We start from the raw sequence: 15539 nt of genomic DNA on the forward strand, positions 1-15539 counted from the left end.
GACGGAGCAGCGAGCGGCGGGGGACACGGATGGATGCCGGTGATGCCCGGCTGCGGGGGACCTGCGCTACCCTTGGGCGGGCGGCGGGGACCCTAGGCTCGAGCAGCTCCCCCGCAGCTGGGCATCACCCCGTCGCTGTACGCGGTCTCCCCGGAGCATCATCCCCCATCGCGGTACCCGGTCTCCCCGTCTCGCTCCCAGCGCCGTCGTTTACCTTCCACTTTGGTGAGGGTGAGGACGGGGCTGTTGCAAGCGCTGAGGGGGGCCACCCTGGCCGAGTGCTTCTTCATGGCGAGCCCGTCACCGGCGGCAGCTCCCCGCCGCCCCGCGCCTACATCCTGGCGCTGCCGGAGCCCTCCTCGGCGGAGCTCCCCCGGTACGGCTCCCGGCTCCGCCGCCCTCTGCCGCAGCACCGGGCGGCGGGCTCGCCCGCCCGCTGCCGCTCGGGGCTGCTGCAAACCCGACGTCACCGGCACAACCCCCCCCCGACCGCCCCCAGGGCTCCCGGGGCCGCCCCCCTCACTCCCCCGGGTCGAGGCGGAGATGGCGCCCGGACGCCGCGGTGAGGGTCGCGCTGCGGAAGTTCCCCCCCGCCCCGCTCCGGTCGGCTGCTGCCCCGCGGTCCAGCCTCGGAGCGTCAGCTCGCGGCGTGTCTGGCTCCGGGGCTGCGCTTCCCGGGCACCGCCGCTCAGGCAGAGCGGGCAGAGAGCCCGGCCCGTAATGCGGCTGCGGCCACCGCTCCTGCCGCCGCCGGTGCGCCAGGGATTCCCAGAGCGAGCCGGGCTCACGGCCCCGGTGGTTTCTGCTGGCTTTTCGCGGTCTGCCTAGTACCCTTCTTACTGTCTTAGGGAAAGGGTAGTTGACACTTTCCAAACCAATTTCTTACTTGCCCGTGTTATCCCTCCTCTATTTTCCTTCAAATCTAGTCACTATTATGAGTCGTTTTTCATACGTGCTGTTAATAATTTCTCTCATCCTTTCTGCAGCTTTTCTGTTCCTGCTGTGTGCTTTTTAAGAGGGAGGCCAAAATTAGACACAGCAGTCAAGATGAGGATACACCATTGATTTATCCACAATACCCCAATACTTGCAGTAGCATATTCTATAGCTTTCTTAACACAGATTACCAACTTCTTTTTGAGGCATGAAACAAAGTACCTCCATACCTACACACAAGTTAAATAAAATGCAGCATTTCTGGATGCCACTCGTTTGTAGCAACTTTTTATAGTGCTTTTTTTTCAGCAACAATTTTAGGACCCCCAGTCATGACACACCAACAATGCGTGGCATATTTACTCTTCTGTCAATGTGCAGAAGTCTAACTGCTATTAACTAACAAGACCTAACGCAAGTGGATCCAGGAGAGAACACATCCGAATGAATATGAAACGTGTAAGAAAGACTGTACCACTACAAGCAAAGCTGCTGAGCATGGTGAGCTCAGCGCACTTTACTCCTCATGATTTCTTCCACAGATATGAAAATACTCAGTGCCTTTACCAGGTTCCAATACAAGATGCATCAGCAGACAAAGAAGCAAATACTCAACATTTCTTAAGACTTGGTTAAATTAAAAGAGTGGACTTTGCAAACAAGACTGGGCGGCCATCAATACTCCACAAACATTCCAAAGTACTTGTTAATTTTACAAGTACTAGCTACCGAAAAGCAGCCCCGACAGACCATTTAGCAAACCGTGGGAAAATACCACCTTACTTGTGCCAGCAGGACAGCTCTTTGTATTTGAGAGGTGAGCTTCCTTGGGGTGGGGGGTCAAGTGTGAACTGTTAGTCTGCACAGGTCTCACCTCTTGATCAGTGGTCTGACGAAGCTCAGGGGTGGTTTGCATTTTCTATGCCTCTTCTGTGTCAGCCTTTGGGATGAGCTTTACAATAAAAATCATTAGGCTCCTCTCAAAGTGATCTTTCTGGAGAGTATATTCATGTGCTCAGTGCAAAGACCACAAAAGCTTGGCTTGGTCAAATGAAAAAACCCTGGCTTTCATTTCCAGGCCTTCTGAGTGGAAGTATCTGATTCATTCAGCTTCCTGTGATGTTACAGATCATAAGCATGTAGGAAACTGTGGGTTCATCTTGTTTCATTGCACTGTTTCACCTTGGAGTAGTTTCTGATCTTTGAAAGAAGTTACATAAAAAGGAGGCAGATCTCACCTTGGATGGTCCTGTCCATGAAATATTTTGCAATGTTGCAGCACCTTTTATCTGAGGATTTCAAAGCATGTTATAAAATTTTAATTCATTTTGCACTGCCTCTGTAAGGAAACATAAGGCTCACTGGTGACTAAAATACAAGCACAGATTTTAAGTGACTCCCTCACATTCAGATGACCAGTAACATCAGAATATGGATAACCCTGACCAGCTTCTGCTCTGAGCTTGCCTTCCAGGATCATTGGAGCCTCTGCTAGGTAAGCAGGAAACTACTAAATCAGCATTTTACATTCAAATTCCACCTACTTTTCCTACAGGTACATGGCTGTGCAGGGCAAGGCTATCAGCCTTCTCTACTGGCTGTATCTTGCTATCGATGGGACATTCATAAAAATCTAAAGGATATTTATCAAAAAGTCTTCGTTGCTGGGTACTTATGCTCTTTCCTTTCTGCAAGGTTTGTGCTCTCATATTTTAAAGGAAAGTAAGTACATTATGTATGCATAGTAACAAGGTTATTTTACTTGGCGGATGGTGTTGCTCACCTAGAGAATTACACTGAAAACAAGACTTTTTGTTTTTAATAGCATGTTAACTCTGTATATGTTTAATATTGCAGGATTTGTGCAGCTGTTAACATGTTCCAGGCCTGCAATGTTTTGCTAAAGCCTAGAACTCCAAATGTCAAAGACTTGTATGTCAGTATCTCCAGCAGTTGGCTGGGCCTCTGCTTGCCTAGATCAGGTGGTGTCCAAGGGCACTGCTGAGCAGAGACTGGTGCACCTCTGCCATAGGTGCTGCAAGAAAACTAGGAGTCATCTAAGCCTTCAAACCTCCTGTCCTCCTTTCTTCTATGATGATGATGATGATGATGATGATGCCTTGCACAACCACATCACTCAAGCCTCTTCAGTGTCCAAGGTAGTCAACCCAAAGAAGCTTTCAAGGGACCAAGAACATTTAGTATCCGACTAAGACTGGTTTCAAATTGGGGATAGGACATCCAACTCCTTGCAGGCTTTTGGAAATCTTTTGCCCAGTGTGTGTGTGAAGGATAGCTGCCTGGGGCTGACCCTGTTCGATATAGCTCTGCTCGACCCTCATCCCAGAAATTTTATCTATCTCTGATTTCTCTTGCTGCCCTTACAGGCACACACACTCACACCAGAGATCCACACTAGGCCCCTGTCTTACACTGTGCATAAAAATATCAGCCATGTATCACAATAACAAGAAGTTGTGTTTGTTTAATGAAGACTAGGGTGTCTGAGAACTGTGTTCCAAGGGCTCTGCAGCGAGAGCTACATTTGGCAGCAGGCTTGTTACTTTCTGTAACTTGCATCACACCACAGCCTCCCCGTCTTCCTAAGCCTTAACACATTTGCTGCTGGATTATGTTTAGTTGAATTTACAATAAGCATCTTACAGTATAAGCAATGTAAAACTCAGGTAACCCTGAGGATGCGCTCAGGGTAAAATTTCAAGTAAAATTTATGGCTTTTCTCTTTAATTTACAACACCACTCCTGTATTCAGGTGGCAACTGGGGAGAAGATGGTGGATGTCTGGGCTGCAGACAGTTTACTGATGCAGATAGGAAACTCTTGAGGCTTCAAAACTGGAGAAAGCAGACTTTCATTTCCAGTCAAGAACAACGGTGCTTCACATGAAAAAGGCAAGGTCAGATTGAAAACCCAGGATGAGATAGTTAGAATTTGCCTGGTTTGAAGGATTTGTAGAATCTGTAATTTGATGGAACTGGTTTTGTTACGGTCAGTTACCTTTCTTCATTTTAGATTAAGAAATTATAGTCACATAAACCTACACACAAGTGTGCAAACATCCAGAAAAATACTGCTTTTAAGCTCGTGCATCATCACCACTTTTCTGAAAGATTTCTTATTGACATAGAAAAAGTAGATTCAAGACAAAACTAAATTCTCACAGTTATGTGTGCTACAACCTTTGACTTTTTTCCTAATAGCTAGTTTATGAAACACGTGCCCAGTTGGTAACGTGCACAGTTGGTATTTTTCCAGTTCAGAACTTTTTGTGATAGTATACTTATTAATAGGACATTTATTAATTTAAGTGCTTGCCTCACCACTGAGGGCAGTAATTGTTGTGCTTAGCAACCCTAAAGGAAATGGAGTGTGGACTTTTATTTGTGTAGCCAATTTCCTAATAGATTCCATCTCACGCCAGAATGAATTCATCTGCCAGGAGTCAAATACATGCATGAAACCAACACTGCCCACAATCTGTCAGAAACAGATCATCCTTTCCTTTAGTTTAAGTAATTTGGTGAATATCCTCCACAAATAATTATTAGTCTGTTTGTGAGGGGCTTGTTCTACTTGAATGCTGTTATTAGTTTTGTTTGGCTACCATCTAAAAATATGCTAATCTTCTTTTATTTCCCAATTGAAAAAAAACCCCAAACATAGATGTCAGAAGCCCATTTCCAACACAAATAATAGCTATTTTGGAAGTGACGTTTGCTGTCTTGCAATCATTCTGAAATCTGTATTTAGATGTGCTGTCTGGTGACCATCCACCACTGTTCTGTTTGCACACCTCCTACATTCACAACCTCCACTCAGAAGAAATTCACATTTTGTTAAATTTACATACAGTCTTTCCCTGCAATATTAGCTGAGCTGTAAGGATGATGATGTCTTTCCAAAGCTTCCTATGCCAAAACAGTTCAGCTTCTTTCAGTATCATGTCTTGAATTACCAGAACAAAGCAACGAAGGAAAGAGGATTAAAACCTGTCTGGCTAGGGGTGTTTGCCAGACTGCACCAAGCAGAGACTGCTACACCTGAATGTCTTATCTTCAATTTTGATCACATACGCGATGGTACAGATAACAGTCAAATCTGAGGTATCCATAAAGGCTGCAGGTTGTATATGTGACCATATATCCAACAGTTCCTAGACATGGATGCAAAGTCCAGGTGAGAATTCCTTCTTCACGTTTTTTTTAACCTTCTGTCTATAACTGCAGTAAGTGTTACTGGAGAGACAGCACTGATCAATTTTATTTCCAAATCTAATAAAATATTAACTGTTTCCAATATTTTCTGAGAAGCTCTTGTGGTTTTGTGCATACAGAACAGCTGTGTTTCAAATAATACTGCTGAATTCCACAAAATATTAGTAATAAAGCTAGCTTAAGTCTCAAATTTTGACACGGGACTATATGAATTTAATTTTCAGACTCATGCTTTAGGATTTTGACAGGAAACATTCATGTCTTAACCATGCTTTTGAAGGGAAACTTTTTGTCAGTTTTTCTGTTCCTTTGAATTTTAAAGAAAAATTAATTCAGTGCTCATGGGCAGGAGTGGAATTGTGAGGTTTTGTGTGTGAAGCCTTACATTTACAAGGGAATCAGATGTTTGCCAAACTGCTTCGAACCTGTCTGACACTGCTGGGGATTAAGGGCATCCCAAAGCCACTCAGTCTTCATTGTCTTCAGTAACACAAGGGAAATGAGCACTGGTATTAGCCCAGGGCAATACTTCCTCAAAAATGGACATGTAGGAGAAATATGACCGAGACTATTCATTTTCTGAAGGCCACTGGGTCTCCTACAACCAACGGTGGATTGAGAAAAGATGTTTAGAGGTGAATGGCCCACAAATGCAGCACAAGTCTGCATGTCTCTTGTCATAGCTATATGGTACCCGTGTAGCAGTTTCAGTGGACCTTTGCCTACACCTTTGCCTCTCTACTGGTGCAGTTTAAGGGAACTGCCCACTTTTTGACCAGGTAGCTTAGGAACAACCCATGATGTGGTGACTCTGATTGTTCAGTGAGGCCGCATTTCTTGATATTAGTTGTGGGACCACAGGAGAAACTGTCTTCCTGCAATTTGTCCTTCCCTGGGAACTTCAGAAGGCTCAACAGTTTTGTCTGGCAGAAGCTGCCCTTTGCTAGCTGCTCCTGACAACTCTACCAACCTTCCTTCTGTCTCTTGTCACTTTTTAGTAATTTCAAATGTCAATTCCCAAAAAGCTATCAGTTCCCCATGCAGTTGTGACTGAAGATGAGAAACTAGTGTCTCATATCCTGACAGCCTGGCAGTTTTTGTAATGACCCTTTTGGACTTAGCAGGCAGTTGCTTTTCCTTGCATATTTGCATATCACACGCTGTGTAACTACAACACCTTAATGACCCCAAATCATATGAAATACATCGTTATGCCATCCATATTAATCATTCAGTAACAACTATTTCTTAACCTTTTAATTATCTAGGATACATGAAGTAGATAAAAATTAACTGGGCATAACCTCTACATTTTTCACCACCGGCCTACTCCTGGCCAGTTGTTTGTAAAGCACCGGATACGAGGTGCTTTTAAATGCAGTTGTACATGTTTTCCACCATCAGAAACGGTGTGTCTGCTGTGTGAAACCTCTACTGCTGTAACATCCCAGCTTGGGAGGACCTGACTTCTCTAGTAAAGATGCAAAGGCCAGGAGATCATGTTTGTCAGCCGCTCACAATTCTAGCATTGTAAAAGAATAGGTGGAAAAAATCTGAAGTTGGGACATATGAAAACAAAATCAAAAAATATAAAACCTAAAAACAGGATTAAAACAAAAACTATTGTTGAGATGCTGGATCAGAAAGAAAGAAGTTGAATCTGTGAGGCAAGCTTCTGTGCTCAAAGAACAGGTTCTTTCAGAATTGACTGGGCAAATAAGCATATACTCCCGGCCTCAAACACACAAGCAGAGACCATGAGAACTGAAGACAGAATCATACCTTTTTTCCTCCTTCTCACCCGAATACTTGCAGACCTCTGCACTGCCCTACCAAGTAGTATCAGGCAGAAACAGAGCAAAAAAAAAAAAAAAAAAAAAAAAAAAGAGAGAGATGAAAAAGGGACATCCAAAGATCTTTCTGAAAATAACAGTAAAGACACTTCTGAGCAAATATATTTTGGATTTCAAGTCACCCCTTTTATGGACTCTGTGCTCTGGGATGAAAATCATGACATCTGTCAAATCTAAGTTTTACTGTCAGCTGCCTGAATCAGGTAGGATTGCAAGCACTCTCAGTGGCCTGTGGAATGGACAGGGCTCCAGCCTACAGAAATAACTTGCTAGATATTTGCCAGGAAGAAAATTGCTCCCTGTCCAAAGATGCATTAAGAGCCAGCAAGCAGGTCCAGACTGATTCCTGTGTTGCCCTTTTACCAGGAAGAGTGATTTTAAACACTTTAAATAATTATATTTTTCCTGTTCTCCCTTGTATACTCTGCACTTTGTCTTTCTTCTTATTTTTTACGCCAGCATTTCTTCTGTTCCTTTTTCTTTGTTTTCTTTTCCTTTCCTTTGTCATGTCTTTCCTTTGTCAAATTTCTCCCAGTGCTAATACTAAAAAGCTTGCAGTATGAACTGAATGCCACATCCACTTACAAAGTTACACAGATAAACAAAATAAAACCCCATTCAACCGTGGGTTCTGTTTTTCGTTGTTCATATCCATCACAACCCTTATAGCTAGTACTGGGATTTTTGGAGGTGTCTTAGACCTCACAATTTACAGCTTCAAAATCTTACCCTTTGCTCTGTGATTTTAAGTTTCTGCCTGTGCATGCTACTGGTGCTATGTCCAGAAGAATTCCAGATGAGAGTGAGAAATAACGTCCTCGGCAAAGGCTCTCACCAAATTTTCCAAGTCTTCCCTGCTTCCTTACAGGAGCTCCAAGCAATGTCCAGCAGAGCAGGCTTCTTGGTTAATTCTTGGGAAGCAGCAAGTCAGATCCCTGGAGGCAACAGGTTACTGTTCCTGGGACCTCTCACAGAACCTCTGCAGTAAGTAGCTGGGCTGATTGCCCTCAGAGAGACCATTCAGTCTGGCAAGCTGAATCCTTTAATGCCTTTTAAATAAAATCTTCTCCTTCAAGGTAGATTTTATTCAAAAAGCATTAAACAGGATGAACCTTTTAGCGCCAAGTGCATTGTAATTATATCCTCCCATCCCTGCTATCCTAATCACTTCAGTCTCCCACTCCTGGAGAGGCTAATTGCTGCTTCTTGAGCCCTATGGCTGCTTCACTCTCTTTTGGAGGCTTTTTCTCTTGCTTCTTTCAACTCCTACTAAGAGAGGTACTAATACAGTTGAGCCCTGGCTATTTTATTATAATATGACACAGCAATATAAGCCTGTTTCTTAGAAGAATATCTGCATTCAGATACTGGGAAAAGGAAGAGAATACTGAGGTGGGAATGACTATTTTAAGATCTAAAAGTACCTATGAGCAGTTGCAGTGCAATCCTTCCACTCCATTTCAGGCTCTGCCATTACCATGACACAGGGCGCGAGTTAAGCTTTTGTCACACTCATGAGTACCCTGGGATATAACTTAGCTACTCCATCAATGTGCTTTTGACATCCTATGCTGAAAAGCCCTGAGAGTAGCCAAGCATTACTGTTATTAAACACTTAGAGTATATCTAATGGGCTTACTTTTTATAATCTTTCTTAATAAAGAGGATGGCTTTATTACTAGTGCAGAGAGTGAATGTATTGTTACTGCCATTTGTCACCAGTGCAAGAATAACTAAAACCTTTGGGTGATAGGTTAACTCTGGGTTTCTGAAATTACAGTGAAATAGCTTTTTGTAGACCAAGAAGTACCTCTCTTAATATTCTAGGTGTCTATAAATTGATCCAAACTCTGATATATCTTTACAGGGTGAATGATTTTAACCTCACAAATGCATAGTTGAACAACAAAATGTCAGATGAATACCTACAGCAAATGTACATCACCTCATATTCATGGGAAACACCACAGAGAAAGATTAAGTCCTTTGGGCTGCTTCAAGGCCAAGTAAGTTTTGATTAGAGAGTGGGGTTGAAGACTGGAAGCAAGCTTGAGGTTGGGACTGGAAAGTTAGGAGGTCTGCTCTGTCCCTTTAGAAAGGAGGTACTTTATATGAAGGACCAGGGATACAGTCAGGAGATTCATAACAGTGTGTAAACAGAGATTTCAATGCAGCCATGCAGTTGAATGCACAGCAGCACCCAAAATAACTTGCAATGAATTTGGCCTTTTACTTAGCCTATAATGTTAAGTTTGTAGTAGCCCTCAAAAAACAGTTATGAGGTCTGAGGAAAACTGGAAGTTTTTCCAGCAAAAATACTTTGAATAAACAAGGCAAGACTGCAATGTTATGTTCTGTATTTGATGAATCTATTTAGTCTAAAATAAACAAAAACCTTGTGGAGTTTTTTTTTTTTTTTTATCCTTCAGATTGTAAATTCAGAGAATATCAGCTTAGCTCTAAAAAATTTCATACACACTGACCAGTTAACTCAGTTTAAATAATCAGTTTAATCTCAGTTGGAGATGGTCCAACAGAGCCTTTGATTTCAGCACATACAGGGGAATCACAGCCTGAGGGTCTGTGAAGGAGGTCAGGAAAGGAGAAATGGATGGTTTCTCTTAGTCATTCTCAGGCTTCTCCCTCTTTTTATCAAGACTTATGCTATGTCACACAAATTTACTACAGATACCTTCTTCCCTCCCTGCTAGGCACGAGATACGTGCTCTATTTGTGCAGGCTCTGTATGAAACACAATTTTTATCCTTTGTCAGCTTGATTCCTGCCAACTTTCGGGAGTTTGCAATTTACATATTATTACAAAAAGCAGAGATTTTTACAATCTGCCTTGGGACATGAATGTCTGTTGTTGGATCTTGTCTGTTTTTCTCTTGCAGCATGAGAAGAAAGCAGGTTTAATGGGTTCTCAGTGCTTGCTGAATGTGTATAGATTTTGTTAAAATAGGCATGACGATTTTTAATATGTAGAAATTTCAAGTTTTGTGCTTACATGACAATGGCTGTGAGCACTGAAGATGTGTCATTCCATGCTATAAGCCCTGTATTTTACACAATAACCAGACAGCTCTTTATAAAGACATGCTGCTGCTTATCATTAATCCCTCAACTTCTAGACTGGATTTGGTTAATGCTTTTGGGGAATGAATCTGGATCATTAATTAACAGTACCAGGGATATCTGTAATAAGATTATGCACATGGTTTTACATTCCCATGACTCAGCCTATTTTCTTTGGAACTAATGGGAACTTTGCCATTGCACTCAATGTACTCAGTGCTGGAACTCTCATTGATGATAAAATGGTAATAATTAAACAACTAAACAGGAAGCTAAATTTAAAAGGTAGGCAAAAATATTAGTTTATGGAATAGAATTCCATAGGGAAGCTGAAAGAAGGCAAAGCATTAGGCAGAAATACTGAAGGTGGAGAAAGAAAGAGAGGACTACTAGACAGGATAAGCCAAAGACAGATGCACAGTAGTTCAGGCAAGCATCAAAACCCAAATACAAAACACAGTTGGAAACAGAAATAAGATAAGATTGGGTTAATTCAGAAAAACTGAAGCACCTGCCTATTGTAAGGGAAGTCCATGTGTGCTTCAGATAGAGAATTCATCAGATCCTGTTCCTTTCAGATGGAATAAAAAGTAGGCTACTAAAAGCACAGATTTCTACTACAAAGAAGCTCCGTGTAACGTTGTTTTGGGTTAGCATGTATCCTTGTGCAAAGAGACTTCCGGCTTGTTCTTGAGTTTAATCCTTTCACCATAGCCACACGCCAAATTCTTTGGGGAATCCTGCTGATCTCTATTCCTCCTGTCATGCAAAGCAAACCTGCCAGGTATGGCCACAGGAGTGTTCACTGGATGGCACATGGATACAAAGCAGGAGTAGTGGGGAGAAGACTGGGACTCTATCTGAGGTGTCTCTGGCTGGTACCCTATGATCTTAGTGTAACCCTAGGGGACCATTAGCTTCTGATGTCACAGTGGGATGAGGCATGCTCTGATCTTTGCTGGGAACTGGACAGATGCCTGGATGATGGCAGGATAATAGACCTGAATGCAAGAGATAGCCTATCCATGTGCCTCTTGACTGTACTGAACCTCCATTAAGCAGGCTCCAGCCTCTGCACCGATAACAGAATTATGCTCCTGAGATATGGAACAATGAAACTTCCTGGGGTGCCTGTCTGTGCTCTTCTTTCCTCTCCCACATCCAGCAGACACAGGTCTAGATCTCAGGTTAAATTTCCATTGAACTATGAAGCAGTGGGAAAGCAGATTTGTATCCTACATATTATTTCCACCAATGTTCCCCCAAGTGTATATAAAATATGACTATAATTCTGTCATAGGGTTCTGTTGATATTAATAAACCACTTGAATTTTGCTCTAAGTAATTAAAATTGCAAGTACCTTTTATTGCAGGAGAAACATTCATTGTTTCATTTACAGGCAGAAGGCAAATGTGACTGCGGCCTTGTTGTTCAGAGATGTGTAATAATTCAGGTAGCAGTGTGTATTTCTTCGACTGCTTTTCCTTCACAGAACAGCCCACAGCCTTCAGCAATGCAATACACAGTTCCTCAAAGCTTCAAAACATAAACCTAGGTCCCATACCACCTAATGGAAATAAAGAGCACAACTGCCAAGCAATTATTTATTGCTTAACTAACACCTTGCAAATAACTGATAGCCTTTTCACATAGTTGCTCACTGAATAGACATAACTCTTCAGTGTCAATTTAAACCTGGCTTGGATATTAGCATTTCCAGTGCAAAATGTAAACCAAACTGATTATTGCTCATGGAGACCTAAAAATTAGAGCTTTAGGCTGAGTCCAGGCTCTCTGACTCTTTCACACACCTCTAGGAATAAGCCAGCCCTTCCTCAGAAGTAAACGTAATACTTGCTGTTTGCTCAGTCTTTCCCCCTACTAATGGCATTTCTCCAAGACTGACTTTCTAGAGAGGATTAAATCAACAACAACAACCACACACATAAAGAAGGGAAAATGAGTAATGCATTTATATGAGACTGGAAGGTTGTAAAGCCTCTCAGGCCCTATTCGCTGAAGCCTTTAATCAGCATATAGGGCATAGCTAGGGCATTTAAAGGAACTTTAGAAACCTAATTGAAAGCACGTGCATACTCCCCAGGCACAAGATTATATATGGGAATTGACAAGCATTTTATTGTTGGGGTTTTTTTTTCCATAAAAACACCTTATCTTGTGCTCTTTTGCAGATCGTTTTGATGAACAAGGGAGTATGTGAATAGAGAAACAGAATCATGCCTGAAAGGCTTATGTGAGATAGACAGAAGAATCAAAACACAGCTTTAAATCTACATGGAGTTAATACCATTGCATGACTAGGCTTGACATAAGTTCTTGCCAGTCAAACAGGAGGAAAGATGCTTGGTTTTGTTAGCAAGAAACTCAGAATAGTTTTTGTCATTCCAGCATTTAAGAGCTATTCATGTAATCGCTGTGTAAAATAAGGTCATGGAAGGCATATCTGTGGGAGATGGTTTTTTGAATGATACTTTTGTGTCTGACAAAGCAAATCAGGCATCAGCTGAAGTTAACAATCCAAAGGCAGAAGACAGGCAGAAGCATACAGAACTTATTAGTGCAATTAAGGTTACAGAAAAGGAGGACATGAAATACTAGTGAGGCAAATGTTGGGAGTACAAGTCAGCTTTCCTGAGCTATGCAACACGGCTCAGTCCAAAACAGCATCCAAACAGATATTCACAGATAGCCTGCATCCATTTAATTATTTTAGGAGTGTAAAGATCTACTTGAAACTTACTTTAAAAAATAAGACTGTTTTTGCTGTCTGGGTAGGATCCAGATGTGGATCCCTTAGGCCAATCTCTTTCCATTATCTGCAGAAGCATTATGGAGAAATCTCAAACACAACTCTAACTTTTAGAGGAATGCATTTAAATGAAATGTGGCCCTAAATTTTTATGTTTCAGTGCACATAAAACAGGAATAATAATAATACTGGCTGCTTCATCTAAGTTAATGCTGTATCTTTCAAAGAGTTGTGACCCTGCTCTCCTTCCTCTGGCAGTGTGTAATATAAACAATGATAAGAAAATAAGCTCTTTGCACTTCAGGCAATCTATACCACCTACATTAAGATTCACCCAATTTAACTGCCAGTTAACGTCTGACTGCTGTCTAAATCGCTAAGGAACAGGATTGGTTTAAGTCCTTTTGTTTAAAAATCAGCCTTTGTTATCTTGTAGAGGATCATACAACTTCTCCAACGGATATTATTGCTCCATGAAGTCAACACCTAGATAATGACATTCTATTTGATCATTGTAAGTATGTTAGCATTGAGCCAAGCTATAATTCTTCTCTCACTACATCTTTATTTCCTCTGTATCTTATCAAACATAACTTTGTCATATTTTTTTGCTACACAGGGAGAAACTTAAACAATTCACCTTTAAACAGTAGTGTCATCTGTTCATCACAAGCTCCAATTATTAAATACCACCAAAATTAGCATTCAGGCACTGCAGTCATTGAAGCGCCTTTTCCTGTGGTCTGGATATTTCATTTCCACCTATCATTTCCCTCCTGGGTCACTGCATGCAAAGTGAAAAAAAATGCTTTATATTTTATTTCACAGTGATTTTTATCCCACATACTCTTTTTTTTTTTTTTTGGCAAATTTTGACAGAAAAGGTGTCCTTATCTGAACAGGCACCATACCTTATTGCATTGCCAGCAAAATGACTGCATTTCAGTGTGCAGAGCTGCATAACAAGTTCAGCCAGCCTGGTCTCACTTCCAGATAGTTCATAGTTTCAAAGTTGTTTTCTCTGCTTCAGGGGAATTCACTTAAAGTCACCAAAGACCTTGTAAATGGGATGTCATTATATACTGGCAACAACCAGGATCCTTAGGTTCTGCCTTTCCTATCTCTCATTCTTTTTACTCTATTCACTTTGAGGTTTAGGGAAGTGTTTTAATCTCCGATTTTTTTAATGTGTTTCACCTGGAGAAATTAAGTTCTCATTTTTATTTCCAGCCCATAATAAGAGCAATGCATTTGACATGACGATATTGCTACCCAGAATGACTGCCAATGACTGCCCGATCGGTGCTGAGAGGTTTGGGGTTTGTTTTTCAGTTTTAATATTTGGAAAACTTCGGGGTGAAAGGAACTGAAGAGCAAACAGCAATCATTACTGCTTGTCTCTTAGATACTAACATTCTGATACTCTCCTGTACGCTTATATACTGTACACAGGCACTAACAGATGACATTTAAAAGAGATTAACAGAAAAGTTATACTCATGAATGTACCACATGGGGGAAGGGAGGTTCTTTGCAACTCCACTGAGTACAGGATGCCAAATACTTAACAATTTGCCAGTAACAGAGGGAATGTGAGACTATCTGCTGCTGGAATAGGACCATCTCAAAGAAGAAACAGATACTTATAAAATGTTAATGACTGCAGAAATTCCATAATTAGAATCACTACTACTTCTTCTGCAGATAATACAGATGGATGAAAGCAAACAGAGAAGATCCTCCAGGCTTGCAGGAAAATTTTTTGCTGTTCAGCACTAAGGAAGATTATGAGAATCTAAAGCCTAAGTAAAAGAGAAGCTGAATAAGGAGCAATCCAAATAGACCTGGATGTGAAAGGCAAAACAGCTGTGGATAATACATAAGATATAGGACTTTGTCAGAATGGTTTATTATTAATCTCAACTGAGGGCCTATTTTACTGTATTTTAATTTTTTTTTCAGCCTTTCCCTCCTCAGCATATTTTTTAGCATGAAGGAGCCTTAGGGACTTGCCATGGATCCCAAGAATGGCTTGAACTGAGCCTCAGATTCACAAGAATAAAGAGTAATGAGCATTGCACAAAACCGTTTATATTATAACCACATAAATTGGCATACTGTAAGTCATCCACTTTTTTTCTCCCATGCCAGTAATGTGCCCTGGTTCCTGACGATAGCCATATATATTTGCAAACTGGACGTTTCATCAGCTGAAGCTGGGGCAATGGCAATGGGAGGACTGCTTTCAAATGTTACATATTTTGATATACATGTGTTATAGGTTTGCCTGCTATACTGCAGGTTTATAATTTCATGGATAGTATGCCTGACATCACCCCTCAGCATGTTCCAGTTCCAGGCCTCATACTATGGAAAAGTGCCCAGGCACATAATCAGAGCATCAAATAATGAAGCTTCAACTTCAACTGACTTGAGCACACCTTCAGAGATCTGAGTCTTCTTACAAAGTGATTTGCTGAGTGGGTTTAAGTAGATATTTAAAGCTAAGAATGTGTATCAGTGCTTTACTTGACACTGATTAGCCTCCCTCCCTCCATGTTGTCTATTTGATTTAACCCTAGAGCGCGTTTCCTATTCTTTCAGTTGACACTGTTGGGAGTACGGAGTAATTCCACCTTAAAAGTCCCATTCTTTCCTGAGTCCTA

At 41.6% G+C, this 15539-nt stretch overlaps 1 protein-coding gene across 3 annotated transcripts in view; it reads right to left on the minus strand.

Moving 5' to 3' along the window:
- Window positions 1–15539, minus strand: part of SLC35F3 (solute carrier family 35 member F3) — a 171239-nt gene that overhangs the window by 59161 nt on the left and 96539 nt on the right. Inside the window, exon 1 of one of the 3 annotated variants that reach the window (XM_065680257.1) lies at window positions 215–435. The exons of the other annotated variants lie outside the window; for them this stretch is intronic. Coding sequence (XP_065536329.1) covers window positions 215–290 — 76 coding nt within the window. The 5' untranslated portion in view covers window positions 291–435. Of the gene's footprint in view, window positions 1–214; window positions 436–15539 lie in introns of those variants that run through there. 3 annotated transcript variants of the gene reach the window in all.

This window comes from Lathamus discolor, chromosome 5 (genome assembly GCF_037157495.1).
Source record: "Lathamus discolor isolate bLatDis1 chromosome 5, bLatDis1.hap1, whole genome shotgun sequence".
NCBI classification, from domain to species: Eukaryota; Metazoa; Chordata; class Aves; order Psittaciformes; family Psittacidae; genus Lathamus; species Lathamus discolor.